This window comes from Bacillus rossius, chromosome 11, assembly GCF_032445375.1.
Source record: "Bacillus rossius redtenbacheri isolate Brsri chromosome 11, Brsri_v3, whole genome shotgun sequence".
NCBI classification, from domain to species: Eukaryota; Metazoa; Arthropoda; class Insecta; order Phasmatodea; family Bacillidae; genus Bacillus; species Bacillus rossius.
Genome location: NC_086338.1, coordinates 53725075 through 53752930, shown reverse-complemented (window position 1 = coordinate 53752930; position 27856 = coordinate 53725075). Strand labels below are relative to the sequence as shown.

The window sequence follows — 27856 nt, the reverse complement described above, 5'->3', positions numbered from 1 at the left end:
CGAATTCGTGGAAGTCCACACTGACAAACTTACCATGGATGCACCACGTTATGAACTGATTTTAGGTTTTTTAACCATAAGAATACGCTTTGCATTAATACAAATTTTTTTTTGTCAATTCTACTCAATGTATTGTTCTGGAAATCAGTCACAGCATCGGTATGTTAGGAACAAATCCCTTCTCGTCAATGATAAACCTAACTTCATTGAATTCGAGTTTTAAATCCGAATAATTCGCGTTCTTGCAAATTCTTGTAGAAAAACTTTTAGCTATCGTCGAATGTGATTTTTCTTATAGCATATTCCCAGGCGGCGCCACCAATGTAGTCTGTAGATCAGGACTTTCCGAGCACTATGTAAGACTCTGCCCAGACAGCAACTGAAAGCGTTTTTGTGGCGTCACAGCTGCATCTCGGTCGGAACATGTGGTAACTGAAATAATGGTAGGTTGTGTTCCAGGCTGGTGCGGGACCTGCGGGGCAAGTCGGAGAAGAACTTCAAAGCGTACGTGTCGCTGTTCATGAGGCACCTGTGCGAGCCGGGAGCGGACAACGCCGACACCTTCGCAGACGGCGTGCCGCGGGAGGGGCTCAGCCGGCAGCACGTGCTGACTCGCATCGGGGTCATGTCGCTCATACGCAAGAAGGTAAGCCCCTCTTCCTCCCTCTCCTCCCCGCTGTGTGGCAGTGCTTGCGATCTGTACAGACTGTGCAAGCACGTGATCGTTTCATGGCTACTTACAAGTCACCGTTTGTCTTCCATACCCCCAGGTCTAGGCCCCCCTTTACAAACATATGTGTGTAACAGGGGCGCAACAACTAAATTTCCAAAGGGGGGGGGGGGGGGCAATATACCTTTTCATAAAGAATCATCGATCCCCCCTATTGAAGTGGGGGGTCCGGGGGTCCTACCCCGGGAAAATTTGTATTTCAAGGTGGAAAATGGTGCTATTTGAGCAGTTTTATTATCTAAAAAATTGATTACACAGCACTTTATTTGCCCCTGTTTGACCCCACTTCAAGGTTTCAGAAGGGGGGGGGGGTTGGGGCAAAATACCCTTGCCCCCCCTGTTGTTGCGCCCTCGGGGTGTAGGAGCGGAGCAAGTGAGCTATGTTGTGGTTGGCTCGCTGGCCGGCAGGTGCAGGAGTTCGAGCACATCAACGGCTACTACAGCATGCCGGAGCTGATCCGCAAGCCGGTGGAGCCGGTGAAGCTGGGGCTGGGCGGGGAGTCGGGGGAGACCCCGCGGAGCGGCGCCACCAGCACCAGCGCCACCCCGGCCACTAGCGCCGCCGCCAGCCCCACGCCCACCGTCGCCAGCCAGGAGGAGGCCAAGGACAAGGAGGTACGCGGGCTGGTGCCACCTCACCGCATCATATACACCAGCCCCTCGAAGTAACGCTGTTCAATTAGCGCTGTTTTGAAGTAACGACGCCAATTAATTAGGGCATGATTTGAAGTAGCGCGGTCATATATTCGAAGTAGCGCTCTTTCTCGTCCACATAATTAATTTTATTTTCATATGTGCACAATGTAACAATCAAAATGCAATAAATTAAAAATAAGACGGCACTTGTGTAACATAAACATTATGACGAATCAAAAAAGATATTACCTTTTTTATGTAATAGTTATTCGCTTCCATCGCATATTTTTAAAGCCTAATTAAAATTGCACAGTAAGTAATATTTCGTAAATACGTTTTCCGACGCCTACGTGTGTGTTTAGCTAATGTTTATACATACTACGCCGTCTTGCTACTCAGTAGCAGCTCTAGTGGGAAATGCCGAAAGCTTTCGAGGCTAGTTCAGCTCTAGTGGGAAATGCCGAAAGCTTTCGAGGCTAGTTCACATCTTGCATGACAGGCTGCGCTGACTCCTAGTCGTGCGCACACGAAGTTACTTTTGTTTAGAATCGATTTCAATATAAACTATTTACTAAACCTTTAAGATAGCAATTTGTTAATAGAAAACGTAAAATTTATTCTTCTCTATTCTTAAACATTCAAACAGAGCTTATATGTTTAAAATACTATTACAGTAGAACCCGTTTATAGTGAACCCGCCTATAATGAATTCCCGTTTATTGTGAATTTCCGTCTCGGTCCCGGCAAAATGATGTGAGGTTATGTATTAATTTATTGGATATAGCGCACAACTTTTGTCAATGTTGATACGTTTTCCCGTGTACCACGAACAAATTTTGCCGACATAATGCACATTTATCTCAAATATTTTCATATAATTAAAAGTATTTTCACAAAACGTCTATTCTGGATCACATTAACGTTTTTCTCCGCAATATGCTACTCGATTGTCCACTGTTCATATTATAAACAAGTCGTAATCGAGTGGCCTCGGTAGGCTACGTGTAGCCAGAAATGGTGCTCAGTTTGGTGAAAATAAAAATAGTTCTCCCTGCATAGTTAAAGAATGGGCGAACGCGTGTACATTTAATAAGTTATCAAAATTGAAAATAAATTACCGCCACACAAATAAGTATGTACATTATAGCAGCAAATTCAATATTTTTACGTCTCATTTTTATCGTTCACGTTTCGGACATTTTGATCGAGTAAGGTTCGTAAGACTACCACTAGATAGAACTCTGTGGACAAAATTTTTCCATAGAAAGTAAGAAATTTTCGTTCCAGCTTTAACAACTGCGATACTAAATGATACGTAGTGATCTTTGATGCGCCAGACTCGTTATTTTTCGTTTATTTACTTGTGACGGTAAAAAGAATTTAGTGTTATTAAGCTGCAAATGTGCTTCAATAAGAAATACGTACATAAAAAAGGGTGAAAAACGCGTTAAAAAACGTAAGGCATTATCTGTGCGAGATAAACTGAACATTATTAAAAAGGTAGACTCCAACCCCACTGTCCCGCACGTGTTAATATCAAAGGAACTGGGAATTGCAACATCCACATTAAATACAATATTAAACAAGCTGAACAATCTTCTTTCTCAAGCTGCGAATACGTCACAGAGTATTAAACGCCTGAAAAAAGGAAAATACGCCGATGTCGAAGAACCATTAAGAGAAAGTTTGTACATGTGTAGTGTATTAAAAATAATATCTGCATTTGCTCATAAAACTGTTGCTTTGAGTATTTCCATTCGTTCTTTTCTTGGCTTAGGCCTATGTGTAGTTAAGATTATGCTTTTGAGTATGTATTGCCGATATAAAAGTTTTCCCAGATATAAAGTTTCCCCTCTATAGTGAACATATAAACTGCTCCCTTCAGATTCATTATAACAGGGTTCTACTGTATTTGTAACTAAAAAATGTTACGTATACACGTGCTTCGCAAAGAAATATGAGGTTAGTAGGCTATGTACAGTTCAATTATGCCGCCTGTGATTTAAATATAGTATTATTTTAGGTTATTTGAACTTTAAATGCAATTTATACATTTATATTTTTCTTAAATTATATTTAGATGTGGTATGTAAATACGTACATTTAAACGAAATAAATGTCATATAAGGAATAGTAAAGAAACGGATTTCAGTGGCTGGAGAACCAATTATTTTGAATAACATGCACTCTTATGGCAAAAACGTATTTGATTAGCGCTGTTTTGATTAGCGCTCTATTTTCCTGGAACGAATTAGAGCGTTACTTTGAGGGGCTGGTGTATTATAACTAGCTAAACCCGGCCACTCTTTGCTGTGGCTCAGTCTGAAATAAAATGAACATGAAAGTAAATCAAAGTATTCTAGTGAACATAGATTCATCAAGGAAACACACAATTCATTTTAATACCCTGCTTTGCATTGCTGTGGCTAAGCTAAGGAATGAAAAGAAAGGGGGAAAAAAAAATATTTTTTTTAAACATAAAAATATTTTTTTATTTTAAAGCTAGTGGATGGACAAACTCTGGATCTGTAGGTACAGTGCCGTTACCGACCTCAAGTAATTGTCTTAAAATATGTCAGTTGTTGGATCGGTTTAAAGCTTTAGTCTCGTATTTGTTAAATGCATTTTTGTTTTGTCTCTGCTCCAAAAAGTTGAATATTTCAAACAGGCATTCAATTCATCAACTGGTGTTGAGCGATGTATAACTGGAAGCGTTTGCTTGAAGTCACCAGGTAGTAACACCAATGCTCCACCAAATTAACACCAATGCTCTGCCAAATTGAACCTCTGATGCTTCCAATGACTTCTTGTGAGCCAACTTGTGAAACTTGTACTTTGGCAAGCGAAACAAAAAGACAGCTGTCTTTTTTTTTCTCATACGCATTCAAAGGAGAATATATTGATTCCATGAAGTCTAATTAATCTCCTTTCTTGCTAGACATTCCAGAGATAATTAAGTTCTAAACTACATATTAGCAGAATGTGAATAAAAAAAAAATTATATTAAAAGACATAATTTTTTTTCTTTTCTTTTCAAAAAATGCTCATATGTACCCTTATATTCCAGCTGAACACCGTAATATCAAAATTCGTGCTTCTTGCTTTGAAAATGACTGTGTTCTGTGTAAGCCTCAAACAATTTGATCTCATCTCAGTTTGAAAACAATGATATTTTCTGCAACTTTTTTCCAAAATATAGCGAAACACGAAGGACAGTTATTTCTGTAACATCAGGGACAGTTATTTTTGTAGTGTCAGTTTTAAGTGTCCTTTAAACATATGTCCTTTGCTTCAGGACTTAATGTACTATAATTGTATGTCAGACATTACTCTTTACAGAAATGTGTGGTCCCAGTATTTTTGATGATGGCCTTTCCAACACCTAGCATTTCCCATGTGGTTTGCTTGGTGTCTTGTGGACTTTGTGCCTATATTACATACTAAAGCAACTCAGGTGTGTATACTTGAAAGATTATGTTATGCATGTATGTGATTGCTGACAATTTTGTAACAAATATGTACTAGTGCCAAGTTTAGTTAGTGTGGTTAGTCATCTAATTGGACATTATCAAATTTATTTAATTAAAAATGTGTCCCAAGTACAGACATTACGAAGTTACAGTTATACTACAGTAGAACCCTGTTATATAGTTCCTGCTTATAATGTTTTTCTGGTTATAACATATTTTTAATGTCCTAACATTTCCTCCATAAGAAAGTCCTAACATTTCATGAATGGTGCATTTCTTGCTTATAATGTTTGCTTTCTTAAATTTAATAAATGCAAATTTTTTTAAAAACCTAAAATTTCTAGCACTTATCCCATTTGTGAAGTTTAACATGTTATACACTTCACTTTACAATTTACGTATGTTTTTGTTCACAATCACTGTTATACCATAGGTGTAGATTGAAAAACTCACATGGTCAAGTAGCAAAGGAATTGGACAGAGGCATTTCCACACCAAACATCGTCATCACTAATTGTGAGACAGTTTTTGCAGAAATATGGAAATGTGTCTTTAAAGCCCATTAAAATAGAAGCTGCAAGGACAATGAATTTGAAGAAAAATTAATGGCTTGGTTAAGCAAATTCAAGTATCAAGGGTACCCATTCGTGGTTTTAATATAATTTTTTTGTTTACATATAGCTTGATGAGTCCATTGATAGAAATTTCAAGCACTGATAAGTGCTAAATTGATATTTCCTGCCTGCTTAATTTTTTCTTTTCTTTTGCCTCCTTGAAAAAATGTTTTGAGAAGTTCTACCCTGTATTTATACAGATTCTCAGTTGTACAGTGAAAGGTCTGTAATCCAGCATGTTTGCGACCACATTGATCCTGGATTATTGAACATCCAGGGGTGCAGCCAGGGGGGAGGGGGGGTTGGGTTTAGGGTTCAAACCCCACCCCCCCACCCCCCCTTAGCACCAAATCTTTAATTAATTTCTTATTCATCACTCAAACAAATTTCATATTAAAATTAATAAAATTTTTACCATTACAATATTTAAATTTAAGTACCGAAAACTGCTAAAATAGCACTATTTTACTCCTTAAATCCAAATTTTCTCGGGGGAGGACCCCTGGACCTCCCACTTTAATACGCGCGGTAGGGAGGCGGGGGGGGGCATGCTTCTTAACACTCCCCATACATAAATCCTGGCTACACCACTGCGAACATCATTATATTTTTAACGGAAATTCAGATGAAAAAATTTTTCTAATGTACACTTTTGGTATAGATAATGTATAGATGATTTGTTTTTGATTTTTTTTTTCCTCCAGAGCGAGGATGTGGTACTGAAGGACGAAGAGGGGAAGGAGAAGGAAGCCACGCCCAAAGAGGATGGCAAGGAGCCAGCGGTGAAGGAGGAGTCGAAGGACGAGGAGGAGGAGGCGAAGGGCGAGGAGGCGAAGGAGAAGGAAGGCCCGGCGGCGGGAGTGAAGATGGAGCTGGAGGAAGAGAGCGAGGCGGCGGGCAGCGAGGCCGCGGAGCCGTCGCAGCCCAAGGACGACGCGCCGGAGGGCAAGGACGCGGAGAAAAAGGAAGCCGAAGAGGAGGCGCCGAAGGAGGAGGTTAAGAAGGAAGATGCGAAAGAAGACGAGGCACCTGTAGAGGTTGGTATAACAACTTTAGTGTGGGTGGATTTTTTGGAACTTCCGTAAATGGAGAAATATAGGTTCAGAAGAAAACATGTATGGTTTTTACGGCTTTTATTAACTTAAACACTAGGGGAAAAAATATATTGTATTATTTATGGCACAAACTGAAAGGAAAAAACTGGTTTTACTGGTTGAAGAATTGCTTGTTTTTTTGTTATTCAGTCAGTTTGAACACCCAAAAATTTTAATGTATTAATTTAAAAATAATGTGAGTTAAAAAAAACTATCCCATTGTTAGAAATGCTCGAGATTAAATCTTGGGTGGACTAGATCTTTTGTGATAATTGTTCTGTTAATGAAGAAATAAGTACCGTATTTACTCGCATATAGGTCGCCATCGCAGATAGGTCGCACCCATAATTTGAGGTCTTGAATTTGGTATTTAAGATTCCCCCCATATAGGTCGCACTGGTAATTCATTACCGCGCCGTGCGCCTTGCGCGGAGAAATGTCATTGTACTCGATCAAATGCTGTTACGGCGCACCTGCTGGCTCTCTTTGTTCACAGAGCTGCGCATGCGCAGTATAACTCACTCAACGCTCCGCCCAGACTCGTGACCTTGCATCAGCAGCCAGCCAATAGATGCGAGCTTAGCGGAAAAAATATAAGCTCCACCTCCCGTGTACCAGTTTTGTCCAGTTTATTGGTATACGCACCAGTTTTCTCGCTGCCGTGACACGTTCAAGTTTACGTCCATCTTGATGTCTTGATACCAATAATTAATTAATTACGATCCCCAGAAATAAATTGTTAGTTTAAAAAATATGCGTCAACTGTACAATACTTCCGAAATTATAAAATACGTTTAAAACAGTTACCAAGACTCCGCTCATTTTATCTTGTAAAGTTTGTATCGTACCAGTATTTCGGTTAAGTTGTGGCATAAATACAGTATCAGAAATTAACAATCAGCCACGTTCATACATTCGTGAGTTTACGTTTTTCCCTCGTGCATTTTAGATTGTCTCCTGCTATAATTACTTGGACTTTTACACGCCTAGGCTTAAATTATTACATGTTTAGAAATAAAAGCAAATTTTCATGTTATAAAATATGTTTATTTTGTGATTTAAAATGTTCATTGCCGACTATAAACGTTACGTTTTTCACGATGTTTTTAGGCCTACTAGCTAATCTTATCTACTCTTAAAGTACCCATGGTATTTTTGGTTGTTTATGGCTGTTACGTGACGTAAATAGCGGGATGAATTCGATTATTGAGTCGTAATTTGCGTGAAAGTATTGTATTGGACTAAATGGGAACTAAACGGGACCTGAAGAATATAGTGCAAATAACGGGAAAACGTAAATAACGGTAACGTAAATAAGGGGTTTCGCTGTATGTGTACATTGTAAATAAATTTGCCTATACCTATATAAACTTCTTTTTCGCATTTTAAAGCAAAATATTGCAAAAAAAAATTCCTCAAAAATTTAAAAAAAAAATTTTCTTCACATATAGGTCGCACTTCATTTTTTTCCCATCAAATCTGGTAAAATTGCCGCGACCTATATGCGAGTAAATACGGTAATAGCCATTTAAAGGGGTTAGGTGGTTTATTTGGAATTAAACTGACATTTTTCTAATGAGCTTGATTCAACAGAGATGATTAAAGAGGCAACAACTTGGCATTAGTAATTATATATAAGATAGATTATTAAACAAGACCAACAATTGCAGCCAATAAATTATACTCTTAAAGTGCTGGGGGGCGGGGGGGAGCAGCTAGCGCTGATAGTGTTCATATCAGTCATGTCAGGGTCCCTCCCATTTCCTCCCCTCTTTCCTGTGGCTACTAGTTCAGCCCTTTCCTCGTTGCTTGCCTATCATGCCCCCAGGTTTCTACATATGTAGCAATAGCTCTGTTCTTCTTTGGCGTGTGTAGCTTCCGAACTCAATTTTTTTTTTTTTTCTGTTTGCTGCTTGCTGCTTTTAAAGGGGCGAACTAAATCGCTCATTTTGACAAAAGTGTCACCTGGAAAAGCACTTGTTTACACTGCACAAATTTACTACGGTTTCTACAATCACACTGACGGCCAATTTCAAATCACTCTTAATTTCGAGCCCCCACATAATATTAGTGAGGTTCCACAGTATGTAGCGTACGGTGATGTGATTTTAAAAATATATATACAGTGAAACCTCGTTTATTCGTTCCCGCATTGTAGAATTTCCCGGTTTTATTGTTCCATGTCCGTGGTCCCGAAAAAATCCCGCAAGAACAATGTTAAAAAAATCCCGTTTCCATCGTTTACGAATATTTTTTAACCCGGTTTAACGGGTTGAACTTTACAGGCTTTTTACCGATTTCACATTCAAATTCCCGAGAAATATTCCAGTTTACGCGTGTCTACACGACACGCAATACCAATATTTACATATGGCGGCCATTACTAAAAGAAAACGAATAAAGTGAGCATGACGCTGTTGCTAACAGGTTCACAACAGACAAAACAACAGACGAAAGCTAACGCTCGCACGATAGTTCTTGCTTTGTGCGATAATCGACACAACAATATAACCGTGGTCGATATAATTTACATACTAGCCCAACGTAAACACGTTTCTATTTAGCGGCAGTGAAATCCTGCGAGAAACATAGACGAAATTGTTCATCCTAGCGTTTCCGTGGCCGGCCGTATATGCGCGAGATTTTCCTTGTTTACGGTAAATTAGCTTTACGCATTTAACTCTAATGCACGTGTGAAATTTGTAAAGGTTCATTGATATGTATCGGTCTACAAAAGAGGTTAAAACCATTAAAGAGCGTTTAGAAATTATAAATGCCGTTGAAAAAAATCCAGGCGAAAAACGGGTTGATTTGGCAAAGCGCTATGGTATTCCTCCATCGACTCTTAATTCTATCTTCGCTAGAAGAAATGAGATTTGGAAACAAGCAAGTCAGTTCGGCCAGTCTTCAAAAAAACGGAAAATGGCAAGACAGTCGAAATACAGTGAGCTTGAGAAAGTTTTGTTTTCTTGGTTCCAGCAAGTTCGGGCATCAAACATCCCAGTGGATGGCACATTTTGTTCATTTAAAAAAATTAAGGAAGTAGTGAAACCCCTTATTTACGTTACCGTTATTTACGTTTTCCCGTTATTTGCACTATATTCTTCAGGTCCCGTTTGGTTCCCATTTAATCCAATACAATACTTTCACGCGAGTTACGTCTCAAAAATCTAATCCATCCCGCTATTTACATCACGTAACAACGATAGTAGGCCTAAAAACATTGTGAAAAACGTAACTTTTATAGTCGGCAGTAAACATTTTAAATCGCAAAATAAACATATTTTATAACATGAAAAGTTGCATTTATTTCTAAACATATAATAATTTTAGCCTAGGCGTGTAAAAGTCCGAGTAATTATAGCAGGAGGATCTAAAATGTACTCGGGAAAAACGTAAACTCACGAATGTATAAACGTTCTGTTACTATATTTATATTTATGTCACAACTTAGCCAAAATACTGGTACGATACAAACTTTACAAGATAAAATGAGCGGAGTCTTGGTAACTGTTTCAAACGTATTTTATAATTTCGGAAGTATTGTACAGTTGACGCATATTCTTTAAACTAACCATTTATATCTGGGGATCGTAAATAATTAATTATTGGTATCAAGAAATCAAGGTGAACGTAAACTTGAACACGTCACGGCAGCGAGAAAACTGGTGCGTATACCAATAAACTGGTATTAGAACTGGACAAAACTGGTACACGGGAGGTGGAGCTTATATTTTTTTCCGCTAAGCTCGCATCTATTGGCTGACTGCTGATGGAACGTCACGAGTCTGGGCGGAGCGTTGAGTGAGTTATACTGCGCATGCGCAGCTCAGACAACAGAGAGAGCCAGCCGGCGGGTACGTCGCGCTATAACAGCTGATTGAGTACGATGACCTTTCTCCGCGCACGGCGCGCTATTGACGGTAAATGTCGAATTTGCGGCCCTTTTATTTAAATTTTTTTTACTGTGGTGCAATGCGTATGTGTAATGTAGCCCGCATTTGTTATGAACGCTGCAGGATGCGACTGTATTTTAATTAACTTAAAAGTATTTCTTACTTTTCCCTTTATTTACACTTTCCCGCTTTTTACACTTTTTTACTTTGTCCCCATGAAAAGTGTATATACAGTGTGCTGCTGGTGTCAGTTTATGGAAATACCTAACTGATTCACTGAAAGTTTTTGCAATAGTACATACATTGTGCATTTGGTAACTTTAGAGTGTGTTCCCACATTGTAGGATTTCCTGGATTATCCGTTTTTTACTCATGGTCCATTGGAAAACGGATAATCAGGGTTTCACTGTATAGGGATGCGTTGATATAAATACTTGGTAGAAGTTATTAAAAAAACTAGGCTTGTGATTTTTGAAGTGTGTGATGATGGTCTCTAGTGGTGGTAGCTCGGCGTGTGGTAATTGTGATCCCCACATAATATTAGCGAGGTTCCACTATGTAGCGTACTTTGATGTGATTTAAAAAAAAATTGATAGGGATGCGTTGATATAAATACTTAGTAGAAGTTCTTTAAAAAAAAAACTAGGCTTGTGATTTTTGAAGTGTGTGATGATGGTCTCTAGTAGTGGTAGCTCGGCGTGTGCTAATTGTGATCCCCACATAATATTAGCGAGGTTCCACTGTATGTAGCGTACTGTGATGTGATTTAAAAAAAAATTGATAGGGATGCGTTGATATAAATACTTAGTAGAAGTTCTTTTAAAAAAAACTAGGCTTGTGATTTTCGAAGTGTGTGATGATGGTCGCTAGTGGGGGTAGCTCGGGGTGGTAATTGTGATCCCCACATAATATTAGCGAGGTTCCACTGTCAGACCTGCCAACTCTCACGATTATGGTGTGAGGCTCACGATTTTTTGGTCCATCTCACGCCCTCACGCCAAAATAGTGTTTCCTCACGATTTTTCGGGGCCCCAAGATTTTGTTTGTAAAAGTTACAAAACAAGTTTTACGAAAGCTTACAGTAACGAGTTTCCATCAATACTCGAGTCATGTAAAGGAAGCAATTTTGCGTTTCGTAGCGTGTGCCGTGCTGATTTTTCTATCTCGCATAGTGGAAGAAGAGACATTGTGAAACATGTCGCTACAAAAAAACACAACTAACATGTGAAGTGTATTGCTTCCAATAAAAAAATTAATTTTGCTGTGAACAATGATAATAGTGTTACACGAGCAGAATGTTATTTTACATCTTTTTTAGTTGCGGCCGTGCATGATCACTACACAACAGCGCTAAATTATGTTCAACTAAATTAAATCTACAACCTATAATTTGTTAAAATAAATTTTGAAGCAGAGACCATGTAACATATGTACAGGTATGTCACTTAAATTTAAAGATTCTCATTTGTTGTTTTTTATATATAACCTGTATTTATGGGCCTGAAAATTTTTATCGAGGACCTCATGATTTTTTAAATTTGAATGTTGGCAGGTCTGCACTGTATGTAGCATACCGTGATTTATTTATTTATTTATTTATTTATTTATTTATTTATATTTTAACATGCCCACCAACAGCCGAGGGCTTTAGCGGTGGGCATGATGTGATTTAAAAAAAGATAGTGATGCGTTGATATAAATACTTGGTAGAAGTTCACTGTGACGTCTAAAGTGTGTGGTGGGGGTAGCTCGGCGCGCCGGAGGGCAAGGAGGCCGCGAAGGAGGAGCGCAAGGAGGAGAAGATCCAGATGGACCCCAGCAAGATGGAGGAGATGTTCGACAAGCAGAAGCGCAAGTTCATGTTCAACATCGCGGACGGCGGCTTCACGGAGCTGCACACGCTGTGGGTCAACGAGGAGAAGGCGGCGGTTCCCGGCCGCGAGTACGAGATCTGGCACAGGAGGTGACTAGGACCTTGTTGGTAGCTCGTGGGTGACGGTGGAAGGGACTAGGTGTGTGTTTGTGTGTGTGTGTGTGTGGATGTGTTTTTTTGTGTGTGTGTATATGTATATATGTGTGTATATATATATATGTATACACACACACATATCGCACTGTCAAGTAATAGAGCCATATCTCAAAAAATGTGAAATTGAGTTAAGATCGCCAATGGAAACAACATCTGCCAATCTTACCAATGTAATAAGGCCATGCCTGAATTTTGAAAAAATAACGGTCAAAACACGATGTTGCGATGGACGCAAGTCTGGAATTTAACCATGTTATTGCAATAATATAGCCTCTTGTTTAATTGTGTTAAAAGTTTCTACTTTTGACATGTGGCCGTATTACTTTGACAGTACGATGTGTGTGTGTGTGTGTGTGTCTGTATATGTGTGTGTGTGTGTGTGTGTATAGTGGATTTGTGCATGAGCCTATGGCTTCATATCAGACCACAGATAACTGTAAATTACAGCAAAATGTTAAATCTGTTCCTTGAAAATCTTTTATATGTCTGGTTTCAGTTAGGTTCATTGAATATAATAATTTTTTTTTTTTGCGAGATTAGTACTTGCACATGTCTCTCAAAGTAATGCCCTAATTTCATGAAAACATAGTGCCCATTTTATCCTTTCTGCATCTACTAAATACTTTTTCTGTACGGTTACTGAGTATATAAAAATTAAGAAGTACAGTAGAATCTCGTTATAGCGAGCACGGTAATAGCGAGAACACGGCTATAACGAGGTATTTTTGAGGAATTTACGGCGTGGTCGCTTGAAGCGCGCTTTTGTTATTTGTCTGCTTTATCTCCACCCCTCTCGCTCGCCCCTAGACATCTTGCCGTTGACGCCTGTCACATTCTTCAGCCGTGCAGTCGCCACTAGAGCTGTAGCAAACCGGATGTATTCGTTACTGAGTAACGGGTGCGCCGTCTATATACGAGTAACGAAACGTTACACACGGCTACATTTCGTTACTCGCATTTTTTGTATGTTTCACGCATGCGCGCGCATATTCGATGAATTTACGTTACAAAGAACGATGTTTGTTTACTAAGTAAAGTATAATTTGGAAATTCGTCGTCCAAGTTTTTTACTGTTTATTAATGGTATTGTGTGTGTAGACAAAGTTTGAGATTGGAACAGAAACATAGTAAGAAAATATTTTTTTACAAATTAGAAATATGTATATTTTTGTTTTTTTGTTTTTTTCGCGAATTTTCACGTTTTTTTTTATTATCTTAAAAGCAATAATATAATAAAGCTGCTCTAATGAGATTTAATTGTTTCTTGGTTAACAAAAACTGTTAATTATCAAATATTGTTAATTGTATATATTCTATTTATTATTATTTACGCGACGTCATACTGTACGCGTACGCAATACGACTTGATTCGTTGCATGTTATGCGGTATCAGAAGTAACGAGTAACGATATGATAGTAACGAGTCCTGATTGTTATAGTAACGAATACATACGGGTACGCTTTTTTTCGTTACTTTTACACCTCTAGTCGCCACCTAAGTGCGTGGCTTTAAAAATAGAATCCCATCCTTTCTTTCTTTTATCAAACTTCCGTTAGTTATCTGTGCCGTGTGTACACAAAGTTTGAGATTGGAACAGAAACAACGTAAGAAAGTATTATTTACAAATTAGAAATATGTATGATTTTGTTTTTATAATCACGTATTTTCACGTTTTTTTGGTTGTTATCTTAAAAGAGATAATATTAAAAAGCCGCTCTAATGAGATTTAATTGTTTCTTGGTTAACAAAAACTATTAATTATCAAATATTGTTAATTGTTTATATTCTATTTATTATTATTTACGCGACGTCATACTGTACGCGTACGCAATACGACTGGATTCGTTGCTGCAACATAACATAGCATGTTATGCGGTATCAGAAGTAACGAGTAACGTAACGATGGTAACGAGTACTAATTGTTATAGTAACGAATACATACGGGTACACATTTTTTCGTTACTTTTACACCTCTAGTAGGCACTACCGTATTTATTTCCGAATCGCTAGGGCAGTTTTCTTGTAACTTTTGTTTCGGTCAGTTGTTGTGGTATCTGTCCGGGAAAGGGGTGGTGATGGTTTGAGTTTAATCCCAAATTTATTTTCTAAAAAAGTTGACAGGTTTCTTTAAATGAAAAAAGTATAGTTTTCCAGCGACTATTACGTTTGAGACGTACGTGCGTTGCCGCAGCCGCACTCCTGCTTTTTTGTAAGGAATTAAATCGTCGCGCTACACTAGCACCACCTGTTAGCAACATCCCGAACCAACATGGCCGCCAGCAGACAGCCCGTGTCGACAATAGATAGCAGCACAATGCTGCGTCGGCCGCGGGTTGAGATGCTATACTTACGTGGCGTGGTAGGGTATTCTGGTTATTTTGACGCAATCGGTGATCGCATCCGTACTTATGGGGTATCGTTTTAAAGAGAATTCACAAATCTGCTCACAGAAATTAAGATTTCGTTAATATTACTTGTTATTTTCCAATTATACAGGTTTAAACACAATTTTTATGCTATTTTCGGTTAATTTTTATTTTTTGGGGGCCAAAATTTGTCCAATTCGGTTATAGCGAGGACACGGTTATAGCGAGGATCAAACCCGGAACCGTGACACCTCGCTATAACGGGACTCTAGTGTATATATAATCCTAGATTTCTCCAGGTTTGAATCAGTGAGGTTTCACTAATGTAATTTTATTGTTTCCTTCTACGTAACTCCATTTAAACTTTACATTTGATAAACCTCGCAACTATTTAACCCTTGAAAATTTATTTTTACTTTTTACCCTTTTAATAAGTTTTCCTGCTTAAGGACGTTTTGTTTTTTCAATATTTTCTTAAGAGGGTTTTACTGTATTACTTAGTGACATATGTTCATTCTTCGAACAAGTACTTGTAGATTTATATTTATTGCTCCGAGTGCATCATTTATCAGGCAAAAATGACACTGTTTTGGTGAAATAAGTATCATTAAAAAATTGTGTGTCATATCTGTTTAATCATGTACTGTCTTAACAAATAAACTGCATTCATAAAAAAATAACGACAATAACACCAAAATCTGTTGTTCAAAAATGAAATTGGCCTAAAAATAAAACTGTAAAAATCTTGTTTTTGCTGATAGGAGGCTCTGAAGTACATATAAGTGTGTTCATGACAGAGTTATTTAGTATTTCTTCGAACGCAGAAATAATATTTCTGAGTTTTAGTTGTGCTGCTTGGTTTTCTCTCCGTCCACTGGTCTACTTGTTTGTCTTGCAGGCACGACTATTGGCTGCTTGCCGGGATCGTCACCCACGGCTACGGGAGGTGGCAAGACATCCAGAACGACATCCGCTTCTCCATCATCAACGAGCCGTTCAAGATGGACGTGGGAAAGGGGAACTTCCTGGAGATTAAGAACAAGTTCCTGGCAAGAAGGTTTAAGGTTTGTGTGAATATACATTTGCTGTCATAATGTTCGCAGGCTTTCACGGCCATTGTCTGAAGTAGCTTGGCTTCTGGGTTTTTACCTACTGGTAATGAACGGCTCCCTGATGATGGCGACTGCAATGTCCACCCGAAACGTCGGTGGAATTATTTGCCAAGGACACGGCTACAACCCAGAAGCCAAGCTACTTCACATTTGTTATCATTTCAAAGTTCATGCTTAGTAGAGGGTAATGTCATACTAGGAAAACATTCCTTCAAAATTTTATTCCTCTTTTTAGCTGTTGCAGACTGTTACTGTTGCTTTTCATGGCAATGTGGCACAACCTGGCCTTCACTTCTATCAACCCCATTCATCTTTACACTCTTTAAACCATTTCAATTGTGCATTACTCATTCATTCCTCTCTTTTCTGTATCTATCCAGATTCAGCAACTTTAAATTATACTAAGAATCTTTTTTTTTGACCACAGAAAATGTTTTGGTTTCCCAAGCACATATTTTCCCTAGCCTAGTTTATCATTTGACTGATCAAGAACTCCTCCACCAAATGACAATTTGCCAATTTAATGCGTGTATGGGTAATACATTTTAAGCTGATTTTTAGTTTTAAAATAATGTATTGCAACCCTTACCCAATTTTTTATTTAAGAAAAAAGAAAAGAAACATTGCACTGTGTGGTTAAATATGCTTGCTAATTTATTTTCATTGATATGAATGTGTCTGTTTTAGACTTATTTAATACAAATTATTGTAAAAATTCTGCATTTTTAATTTTACCACTATTCTGGTGGAGTGAGTATAAATATATATATATTTATATATATATTTATATATATATTTTATAAAAATAAAACTATAACAATGAACTCCTCTGTTTTAAAAATGAAATGGGACTGAAATTTAAGCCATAAAATCTTGTCACTGTAAGATGCCATTGCACGAACTGAAAGGCCCACGCAGCCGACGGGGTCCCGACCGAGCACGGGGTACAGCCTGCACGTGGAACTCGTGTTTGCAGCTCCTGGAGCAGGCGCTGGTGATCGAGGAGCAGCTCCGCCGGGCGGCCTACCTGAACCTCACCCAGGACCCCAACCACCCGGCCATGTCCCTCAACGCCCGGTTCGCAGAGGTGGAGTGCCTGGCGGAGTCCCACCAGCACCTCTCCAAGGAGTCCCTGGCCGGCAACAAGCCCGCCAATGCCGTCCTTCACAAGGTTACGCATCGCCCTTTCGGCAGTTTAACCCTTTCCTGCCTAGAAATGTAAAAAAATTGAATTTTGTAATTTTTATTTCATTTTTATATTTAAGTAGGCATAAAAGGAGACCCTATTTTTTTTCCAATTTTTTTTATTTATATTTAATATATTTTTTAATGATGGGACTTTTAAGTCCTGACAGGCATTTATCATATGTCCAGCTCAACGAACAAAAAAAAGGGCGCTCCAGACTGGTGCAGCGCTGCCGTGTTAGTGCTGCAACCTCTCGGCTGTCAATCGAACTTCTTCGACAACTGGCAGAGCGGAGCTATACAGGGACCCAGAGGTCCCGACAGGCAGCATGTGGTTTCAAACATGCACACACTATTTCTATGGGGCTTCAAACATTGTGGGACTCACAAGTACTGCCAGGCAGGAAAGGGTTAACCTTTCAAGCACATCATTGTGTTTGGACTTGTAAATATTGTGTGTAATTTAGTGTATAGTGTTTGGAAACATTTGAATTTTGAACTTCCCGCGCTGCTTGCTAGCAGCGCCAAGTTTTTCAAGTTGGCTGCCTGCCGAGGTGGGCAGCCCTGCAGCTTCTGGCAACGAAGCAACAGTTGTTGTTGAACCGTCATGGCGGTGAGTTGTGCTACCGTGCACGCTTGCTGCCAATCGAGTTGTTTGCGAGTGCATCAGCATTAATTGTATCGTTTTTATCTGGATTTTACAGTCTCGTACGTCTATAGACAAAACACATTGCGTAATCGTTGCTCTCGCCAACTCAATTTTTTTGGGGAAAAAATTTCTTGCATAAAAATCTCATGATGTTTTTGGTCCCGCTGTTAGAATTTTTGTATAAAATGTGTGACGATCATGCAATAAAACATAGTACTTCAATGGAATGCCTGGAACTAACGGTGACTTGACTGCTACCAATAGTCTTCTTTGTGAAGTATTCAGCATTGAGTATTGATCAACAAATTCCTTTCTAACTAAATATTTTATCCCTGCCAAACACTGTACATTTTAATGTAAAAAGTTTTCAACATTACAAAAGTTTAATTTTTGTTTTAAATATTCATTTCGCAAACATATTATGATCTAGTCATTATTTTACAACAGATAACCGCTCTTTTTTTCATGAAATAATTTCAACAAGTGTGGTAGTTGCACTGGGAAAGGTTTTGTCTGTAAAGATTTCCGTGGGGACGAGGATTAGTATAATTACAGTTTTCAGTGCTGGTTAAATTGCCGAGAACTTGGAGTACGGAGGTCCTAGAACATGGGCCTGACACATCACTAATATGAAGATACAAGCTGTATTATAAAGATGTATCGCTTCACGTTGTTACATTTGTGCCGAAAATTGATTATATCGATTGATGCCGAATCATAAAAACTATGGTACATTCCGGACATTAAAAATATTTTGTTCTCATAGAAGATTATTTGCCGTTTCGAAAATTACGTCACATACGACGGGCCCCTTTCATTCCATTGTTTTCATACATGGGATGTGCTTTTCTCAGTAGTGTAATTTTTTTTTGTAAAATAAACTAGCATTTTAAGAAAACTGTGCATGTGGTAAAAATGTAAATATGAGGGTGTGTGTGTGTCTATGTCTGTGTGTCTCTTTGGTCTCTGCGTGTGTCTGTCTGTGTGTGTATGTATGTATGTATGTATGTCTTTTTGTTTCTGTCTCTGTGTGTCTGTCTCTCTCTCTCTCTGTGTCTGTCTCTGTCTGTCTGGTGTTTTTTGTGTGTGTGTGTGTGTGTGTGTGTGTGTGTGTGTGTGTTTGCAAAATAGTGGTATGTAATGTTGTGGTGGATGTTGAACGAGCAGTGTGCAGTGAGGGGGCGTGTAGTAGACGCGGTCCGGGGCTGTACACAGGTGCTGAACCAGCTGGAGGAGCTGCTGTCGGACATGAAGTCGGACGTGTCGAGGCTGCCGGCGACGCTGGCCCGCATCCCGCCCGTGGCCCAGCGCCTGCAGATGTCGGAGCGCTCCATCCTGTCCCGGCTGGCCGCCACCACCACCTCGTCCAGCACGCCGACCACCTCCACCGCCTCCCAGCAGGGGCCCACAGGTGCTCCTCCGGACCCCATCCATCACCAGCGTATTCGCAAACAGACCCCACTGAGCTATTGTGAGCAGTTGTCTCGGATTGCGTGAAGTCCTCTTCATGCGTGGGGCAACTGTCAGAAACGCCTCGAAATTATTCCTGAAAACATTCATTTTAGCGTTTTTTTTACTCTATTAAAAATACAGTTTAAAAGATAAATAAAGAAACAGAACTTCTCATCCATCATCAGTGTATTTTTGAATGATTTTCGTAAACAGACCCCACTCAGATATTGCGAGAAGATGTCTTGGATTGTGTGAAGTCTTTTTCATGCGCGGGGCAACTATCAGAAACACTTTAAAATTATTCCGAAAACATGCATTATAGCAATTTTTTACTCTTCCAATTAAAAAAAAAAGTTTAAAAAATAAGTAACGAAATAGAACTACTCATCCATCATCTGCCAATTTTAAAATGCTTTTCGTAAACAGACCTCACTGAGCTATTGTGAGAAGTTGTCTTGGATTGCGTGATGTGACTGTATTGATAAGCACTGTAATTGGTATCTGCAAAACATGTGATGCCAACTACCTAAAAAATTATGTGAACCTAAATTGGTTTCTAAACCATCAAGATGTTGGCAGAAAATAGTAAAATAAAGCTCTATTCTAAGCTTTTGATTTGGTGTGGATAATGGTAATTTTTGCAACACTGAATTAGTGATATCCCTTCTGGAAGTTTTTTTTTACAGTTTGTTTTTTTTATATTCCAGGCTGCCGTACATTCGAAAGTATCTTATTTTTTTTTGGGCTGTTGTAAAATTGAGAGTAAATGGATAAATGCAATGCAAAACGCTAATGGATTGACCTCCAATTACTAAAATGATTTCCTTTTAAAAAATGAATGTTTGTTAGGCCCTAAAATAAAATTCCATTTGAAAACTAATGTATTTAATTTTATTAAAAATAATTTTTTATTAATATTGAAACTTAAAAATTTACAATTGTTGACTTATTTGCATATTTTTATTTGTGAATTAAAGTCTAGTTAAGTACAAGTTGAAATTATATTTGGGTATACAAGTGTTTAATGGTTTTGATTTGAGTTAAGGTTTGTGTGAATCTCGCTTTCAGCTCACATTTTCGAGTTTTGGGTTTAAATAAAATCATTATGTTGGAATGGGGTGATACTGTTTTATTTTAATTTGCTTTTCACCATAATGTATCCTATTTCTCATCTTGACAGTCGAGTGTTGGGCGTGGTGTGTGACGATGGCAGCAGAGGAGAGCGTCAGGAGTGTTGATGTTTGCGACAGGTATCTTGACTAGTCAGTTCCCGCCAGGGTTCCAGTCGGGCCAACTGCAGTCTGGGTTCGGCAGCGCCAACTTCGCCTCATTCCGACCTCAGTATTCAGTTCCCGGGCAGCCGCCCCAGGGATTTCCTGGTGAGTGTACTGCACACAGCGGCTTTCCACTCGCTCGTGTGTGCTCGGTTCAGAACCATTATTTTGGAAACTTGTGTGGGGGACTGTGTGTGCTACAACATAGCTTTGTTGATCAGTGTAATATTGCTTTGCTCAAAAAATTATGTACAATATCAATAGTATATGACTAATCAATACTGTGATACTCTGTTTAGAAGTTTTTTTAAGGGACTCTTCAATAAACTTTCTAGATGGGGAAACTTCTTAGTTGGGAAATGGAAAATTTTCTCACTATCATAGTTCCTTAAATGTATGCATGAATGAATTAACAAATGGTAAAGATTTTTTTATGGTGACTAGGATTTAGACCTACACAACATCAAAAAGTTTAAATTTATTATTGAAAAAAATTCAGATTGAGATTGCGTTTGAAAACCTTTCCCGAAAAATAATTTACACATAGAACATTGTGTTCATTACCACTTTTAGCTCGCACAATTTTACTAGTAAATAAATGTAATGAAAAAAAAAAAGTTTTGTATTAACTTTAATAAATTAACAAAAACCATGACGTGAACACAAAACGGAACTAACATAGCGTATCGATAACTATAGCACTTGTAGTACACACGGAAAAGTGCAAGCTATCAAGTATGGTTTATTCTGCATTAGATACGAGTGAACATGCTGCATGCTATCGGCGAGTTATCAATATTGATATTAGACTACGTGCGTGAACTCTACACAGGCATCAACTTACCAATCACAATGCGAACTAGCGCTGGCTACATTTTCATATGCACTACACAGGCGTGGTGGAACAGATAAAGTTTGTAATTTTTGAAAATGTGTCTAAAAGAGAACTTATACATTGAATTTAAACTTATAAAATTACAATGTTTTATATGGGAAACAAAGTTTTTGGGCAACTTCTTACATGAGATATAACAACATACATTTAATGGTAATAAAATGGTGGGATTCAAATCATTTTTGTAGTGGTGTATCTGAAGAAGGGTCCATTGAGTTTCTTATAAAATAGCTATTAAATTTGTTTCCTTATTTTTATTTTTACGTATCCCTTAAAGGACACAGACTATCTTGTCAGCGTAGGTCAGTAATAACATTTCTTACTGTGCCTGAGTTACATTTTAATATATCTGTGTGCCCTGAAGCTTTTGAGTTGCTTTTTGTAGGAAAAAAAAGTTTGAATTTTGATTTTACAGGGTTCCTGTTAACTGTGCAGAAAGTTATGTTTTTTTCCTTTTTTTTCCCCCCCAAATTGGATTTTGTTCTGTTGAAGTCAGGCATACCTATATAAAAATCAGTTTTGGAAAAATGCAGCTAAAAGTTTTTAATGTGTACAATTAAGTATTTAATTTATTATTTTGTAATATAACCTCTCTGATCTCTGTTGACACTCTGGTCCCACTAAAAATTATTCGTGCATATATATGTCACTTGTATGGAAGTGCATAATGCTGTCACTAATTAAAAAGATTCCACTCCATTGAAATGTGAAATGTATTACACCTAATTACAGGTGTGTAAAATTACCACTTAAAGGAGTCAGTGTATATCGAGATATTTATCATTCAGATGCCAAGTAAATGTGCAGTATGACAGTTAATTTGTAATTTGTGTAATAAGCTCCAAAGGGGTGTTACAGCGAAACCTTTGTACGAGTGATATTCGTAAAGTAAGCTTTGTTTGGTCATTAAAAAAAAAACACTTGAGAAAATTTTTTTGACTTCATATTTTCACATAATCGCCATTCAGTTTCAAAAACTTTTCGTAATGCTAGACCAGTTTCTTTAACCCCCCTGCATGCTTTGGCCATAGGCGTTATGGATTTCAAATATGAAATGTGCATAGCCTAAATACAGGCGCTCAGTAAACAGCTCCAGAAAACATTTAAGCAATCTCCTACTCAAATCGAACAATGATGGCTACCATTTTTTTGGGACAAAAAGGGAGTCATTTGGGTTGATTTAATGAAACATGCAAAAATGGCAATAATTACAAAATTACGATGGTCAACTGGTTTAATTTCCAGGCAGCAAACTTCTCTGCAGAGGGGTTAAAGAAACTAATGTAGCGTTATGAAAAGTGTTTGGAACTGAATGGTGATTATGTAAAAATGTAAAGTACATATGTAGTAAACTAAAACTGTCAATAAAAACCTTTTTCCTAAGAGTTTATTTTTTTTTTTTAATGACCAAACAGAGCTTACCTTACGAATAGTCCTCGTTTAATACAAAACACTTGTTTTTCAAGGTATTTTTTTTACTCCAATGAAATTTACGAGAATTACACTCAAAGGTAATGTTACAAGTTGGTGCCGTTATCCTGCTGTGTACGGCTGTGTAATATATATTTTGAAATGTGTAAATATGTTTCATTATAATAATTATAACTGTCAGTGGAAAGTCAGGAAAAAATCAGGGATGTTGAAATTGGATGGGGAAAGTCAGTGAATTTACTTGGAAGACTTATTTTTAATTCTATGATACTAATGTTAGTTTGTTTTTGCCCTGTTTTAAAGCCTCGCAGATTATTACAAAATAAATATGCAATCTGATCAATGACAAAGAAAATAATCATTTACGCTCTGTTTATGGCCTGTTGGCATCGTTAGGAAACCGATTTTTGGATGTTCACGAGATTTGAAAAAAAAAAAAAATTCTCTTTAATGTTATAAATAAGCAAAATACCTATTATGACAGAATATTAGAAACTTACATATTTTAACCAAGAAGATTAATGCCATCAAAAACTTGGGGTATTATTTAATACTAAACTGCCTTATTTCAACCATGTTTGAAAAGTTTTTTTCTCATGAGTAGTCGGAATTAAACTATTTTGCGTATTTTAATGTTTGTTTGTTTTCTTATAAACATTGAGGCATTGATTATTTTTTAAGCTGTGGTATTCAGGTATGTCATAGGTAATTACGTACGTCAGACATTAGGACAACGAATTATAACACTGCCGTTAAAAAAAACTTTTTTTTTGTAAAAAAAATAAACATAAGTACATTTTTTTATTGTAGTCATATTTTTTTTTGGTCATATTTACCACTGTTAAATGTTTATTTTGAAGGAAATATATACTGTGTTTAGGAGCTGATTTGTTAGAGGTTATTTCATACCTCTTCAAGATAAAACTAAAATTCCTGAAAATATATGGATATTTATTTTCCCTCCTGGCAAGAAAATAATTCTTTACGTTACAGAAATTTTTTGTGCATTTCGGGATCCCGCACAGTCTACTAAATAGGTATAGTAATTTTTGTGTGTACACCCTGACTGGAGTTAGGTGAGACAGTGGCAAGTCACTGAAATGTCATTGCAGAGAATCTGGGTTTGAACCCTGGCCCGGCCATTCTCTTGGCTGTTTCCCCGTGGTCTCCCGGAGAACACTCCAAGAAAACGATGGATGGAGTGATTCCTATTGGCGATTCCTTCCCCAATGCTTGTGTCTCATAGTCTACATGACCTCGCTGTCGATTGAAGCGTGAAACCCCCAACTAAAAAAATTGTAACCAAAAGAAAAATTAGTGTAATAGTTTGGTTACAATTAACTTTGATACAGGCATCAGTGAAAATCATTTTTTTTTTGTACTAGCGAGGTTTCACTGTGTGCCTCAGTCGTCGTTAGGAATGTGGTGGCTGAGTTGGGACTGTGTTTGCAGAGACGTCTCCCGATATCGACGTCTCTCGAGTACCGTTGTTTCACGACGGGAACTGGAGGGAGTCGTGGTAGTGGCACCAACGCACTCCTCCCGCACGTACATAAATTGTATAAAAAAAAAAAAGTGAACTAGAAATCATTGCAGAGTAAAGATCACTAAAAACTTGATTGCAGGTTTGGTTGATTGTTTGATATTTGTTTCTGCTTCTCGTGTACCTGTTAAGAAATGTTTTGTCCCTTTTTTTTCCTTATCATTAAATTTTTTTTTTTCTGGCTGTGCAGTTAGATATGTTAAATGTAGAGGTGGACGGGAGTGACATTTTTACTTCTGGACGGGATTCTGTCGGGAAAGATATTGGATTTTCGGGATCGGGAGCAACAGCATTGAAATTATGTCACTTAACTTGGTATACAGGAAAAAAATATTTACCATTAATATGTCTTTCAAAAACATCTCATTCATCTCATAAATCATTAGTAATCCAAATTCTAGTTCACAAAAAAAATATTGATACATAAGGACAAATAATAAGTAACATATAATGGAAATAATAACAAACATCTTATTCCCTATCATTTCCCGTGATTTACTTTTGGTCATACATGTTGACCAACTGCAAAAAATTAAAAAATGCTCTGATGTTTCTAAAAGCAACAAATTTATGGCTTAAATATTTGCAACCAAGATGGCATCTTTCAGTTTTTTTTTTTTAAAAACTGAGTTTTGTGTTGTTTTGAATATGACTTGTTAGGCAACATTATTCATTGCTGCTCATGTGAAGTTAATTTTCAAAGATAACCTAATGATATGTTGTACATTCATCAAAAGAAAAAAATATATTGTTAAAAATATGTTTGATCACATTTGAGTACTTTATTTAGTTGGATTTTTTTTTATTTTTGACAGAATTTATGAACAAGGGCTGGATTACGTTTCGCAGATTGTGTTTTCGTGATTTTTTTTTTGTTTAGTCAATACATGTGCAAAGTTGTAATTTGTTATGTGACACTAAAACGTAAGTTTATAATGTTTTTTAGTTTGCCGAATATTTTTACAATTAAAAAAATTGGTTTTCCCAAACTATTTATCCCAAGGAGAAAATTTTTTCCCCCAAAGAGCTGGAATGGTCTTTTTCCCGACTTTTATCCCAAGTTTCGGGATCCCGTCCACCTCTAAACTTGTAAATTTAATGGCATGTTAAAAAATTTTCCTAATTTGAGATTTGCATGGAATTGTTAAATGTGCAGCATTGTGCCTTAAATAGTGTTAAAAAATATCACTTCTTTACCACTTTTGATGGTATCGCAGCAACCACTGTGTTAATACCCTAATAAGACTTAATTTAGACTTTTAATGCTTCATGATAAGTGTTCATTGATTAGCAAGAACATGGCATGCTAAGTTTGCTAGAATCAAAATTTTAAATAATATTTTTTTGAAACACCTGTTGGAGGTAAAAAAATACCTTGAGAATTTTATATTATCTTGAACTAGTCACAGTGCAATGATTTTACCTAATTAATTTACAGTTTCACAGAATTTCTTATCAAAAAATATTTCTTAGGAGAAGTGAGTGAAAAAAAAACTCCTGGGAAAGTGTGATCTTAGGTTCTGTTTCTGGAGTAAAGTAAATGTACATGAACTTCTTTCTTGAGCAGGAAAGTGAGAATAAATATGGACAAGAAAGCATCCAGTATATAATTTCAATTCTAGCTATTTATTACATAAGGAAAATAGAGGTCAGAAGAAATGGTATATGTTAAGGTATTTTGCAGAAAATCCTTTTTTGTACTAATTTATAATTTCTGCATAATAATAATAATAATAATAATAATAATAATAATAATAATACCTTACCTTTCTTTGGCCAATCCATTATAAAATTCAATAAGAGTAAAAGAAGTTAACTTAAAATTTTAATACTAGTTAAATGTTCATTAATTTTGTTTTAACATGAGTTGCATTGATTTTTAAGTGCATTTTAAAAAAAAAAAAACTGTGTACGACTTTGTTTTCTCGACAATCTCCATGGCAATGACTATTGCAATATTTATTTGCATTCAGATCATAATCCAGCTTTTCTGTAATCATCTTTGCCATCATATCAGCTGTTTTGGTTACAAAAATTTGTATTTGAAGTCTTATAAAAAGGGTTGCATTCAATATGGCCAATTTGGTTTATATTATCGTTAGGGACCGGAAAAATTCGCGGTTTCGATGGCCTTCAGGATATACTGCACATTCCCCTGTACACTCGGGCAAATAACGCAAGTTCATTGGCTGCTGACTTGTAGTTGTCTCATCGGGTTTGTCAGTGATTCGATCCCTCTTTGGTTGAGAGTTTTTAATTGGTTGATATTCGTCCAGATGAACAGTAAGCCAATAGCAAAATCATCCAAAAGGTATATGTATTTGAATATTAACCTATCGCCAAATAAATCGGGGAATTTTTTTCGGTCTCTAATTATCGTAGTTCTACCGATTTTTTTCCTTCGGAAGTTCCCCCCCCCCTACCCATCTGAGGCGCGACAGTGACAAACCATTGAGGAGGGGCATGTTTAATGAACAGTGCAATAGTGTTCTGTCTAGACTTCCGTAGCGAAGAGAGAGTGCATCAGCAATATGTATATACACGTGTTGTGTGTGTGTGTGTGTGTGTGTGTGCGGGCACATGTGTGTGCATATGAGTATTTTTTCAAATCTTCTGTTGCATGAACTTTCCTTCAGTTCCATTTGAGCATGCCGATGTTTGGAGGTCATGATGGTGCATCTTGTGCAGTTAAGTGTTAATGCTCGTATAGAAACACCTGAGCACTCTCAGCATGCAGTGCACAAGGCCGTATTGCATCAAGCTTTTTATGAATACATTTGGCTTTAGTTTTGTGTGCCGCTGTGCTAATTGAAGGACCAATCACTGAAATCCTAGTGAGTGAAAAGCATTGTGACAGTCTGTGACACTTTCCATAATAAACTATTTCACAGTTTTTACAGACTACGTAACCTGCTCTCTTCTGCACTTGTATATTGTTTTGTTAAATGCTTTAACTACATTGACACATTTATAATTTGCTTTATGGCACTTGAAGTACATGCCATTACATTTTGCATATTTTTATTTACCTTATAATTTTTTGCTATATAAAAACAATCTTGGGTCATTAAAATCAGTATATGTATTTATAAGACAGTTTATTGTTGTTCATTCTTCCTAGGACAGTATGTAACTTTCCTTTCATAGATTAATATTTTCATCTCGTAACTACTGTTTTTTTTTGTTTTTTTGCACATGTTATCTGCTCTACGTAGTCTAGACTCTGTTAACCTATACAGTTCTTGGCTTCTACTTTTCCTTCAGTCACTACACAAGTTTAAGAAACTTGGAATGCCTTAAATACAGTTTGCCAAGGAAATATGTACGATAACTTTTCAGCTGTGTTTTTACGAAAATGTAATTTTTACAAGTCTTGAGTATTCTTAAGTTGCCTAGTGTTCCTTTGGATCATTCTTGATTGTCTGTCTTGGTCAAAAACGTGAGGTCGGTCCCATATGGTCCCAAACACTCACTGAAAG

The 27856-nt window shown here is 37.3% G+C and overlaps 1 protein-coding gene across 2 annotated transcripts in view; it reads left to right on the top strand.

The window, feature by feature from the left end:
- The window catches only part of LOC134537001 (chromodomain-helicase-DNA-binding protein Mi-2 homolog), an 83812-nt gene that overhangs the window by 52902 nt on the left and 3054 nt on the right, over nt 1-27856 (top strand). Inside the window, exons 29-36 of one of the 2 annotated variants that reach the window (XM_063377156.1) lie at nt 460-646; nt 1139-1345; nt 6155-6487; nt 12189-12403; nt 15735-15900; nt 16925-17119; nt 18998-19193; nt 20485-20613. In XM_063377156.1, the coding sequence (XP_063233226.1) occupies nt 460-646; nt 1139-1345; nt 6155-6487; nt 12189-12403; nt 15735-15900; nt 16925-17119; nt 18998-19193; nt 20485-20613 (1628 nt within the window). Of the gene's footprint in view, nt 1-447; nt 647-1138; nt 1346-6154; nt 6488-12188; nt 12404-15734; nt 15901-16924; nt 17120-18997; nt 19194-20484; nt 20614-27856 lie in introns of both variants that reach the window. The other variant, XM_063377155.1, reaches the window with a different exon arrangement.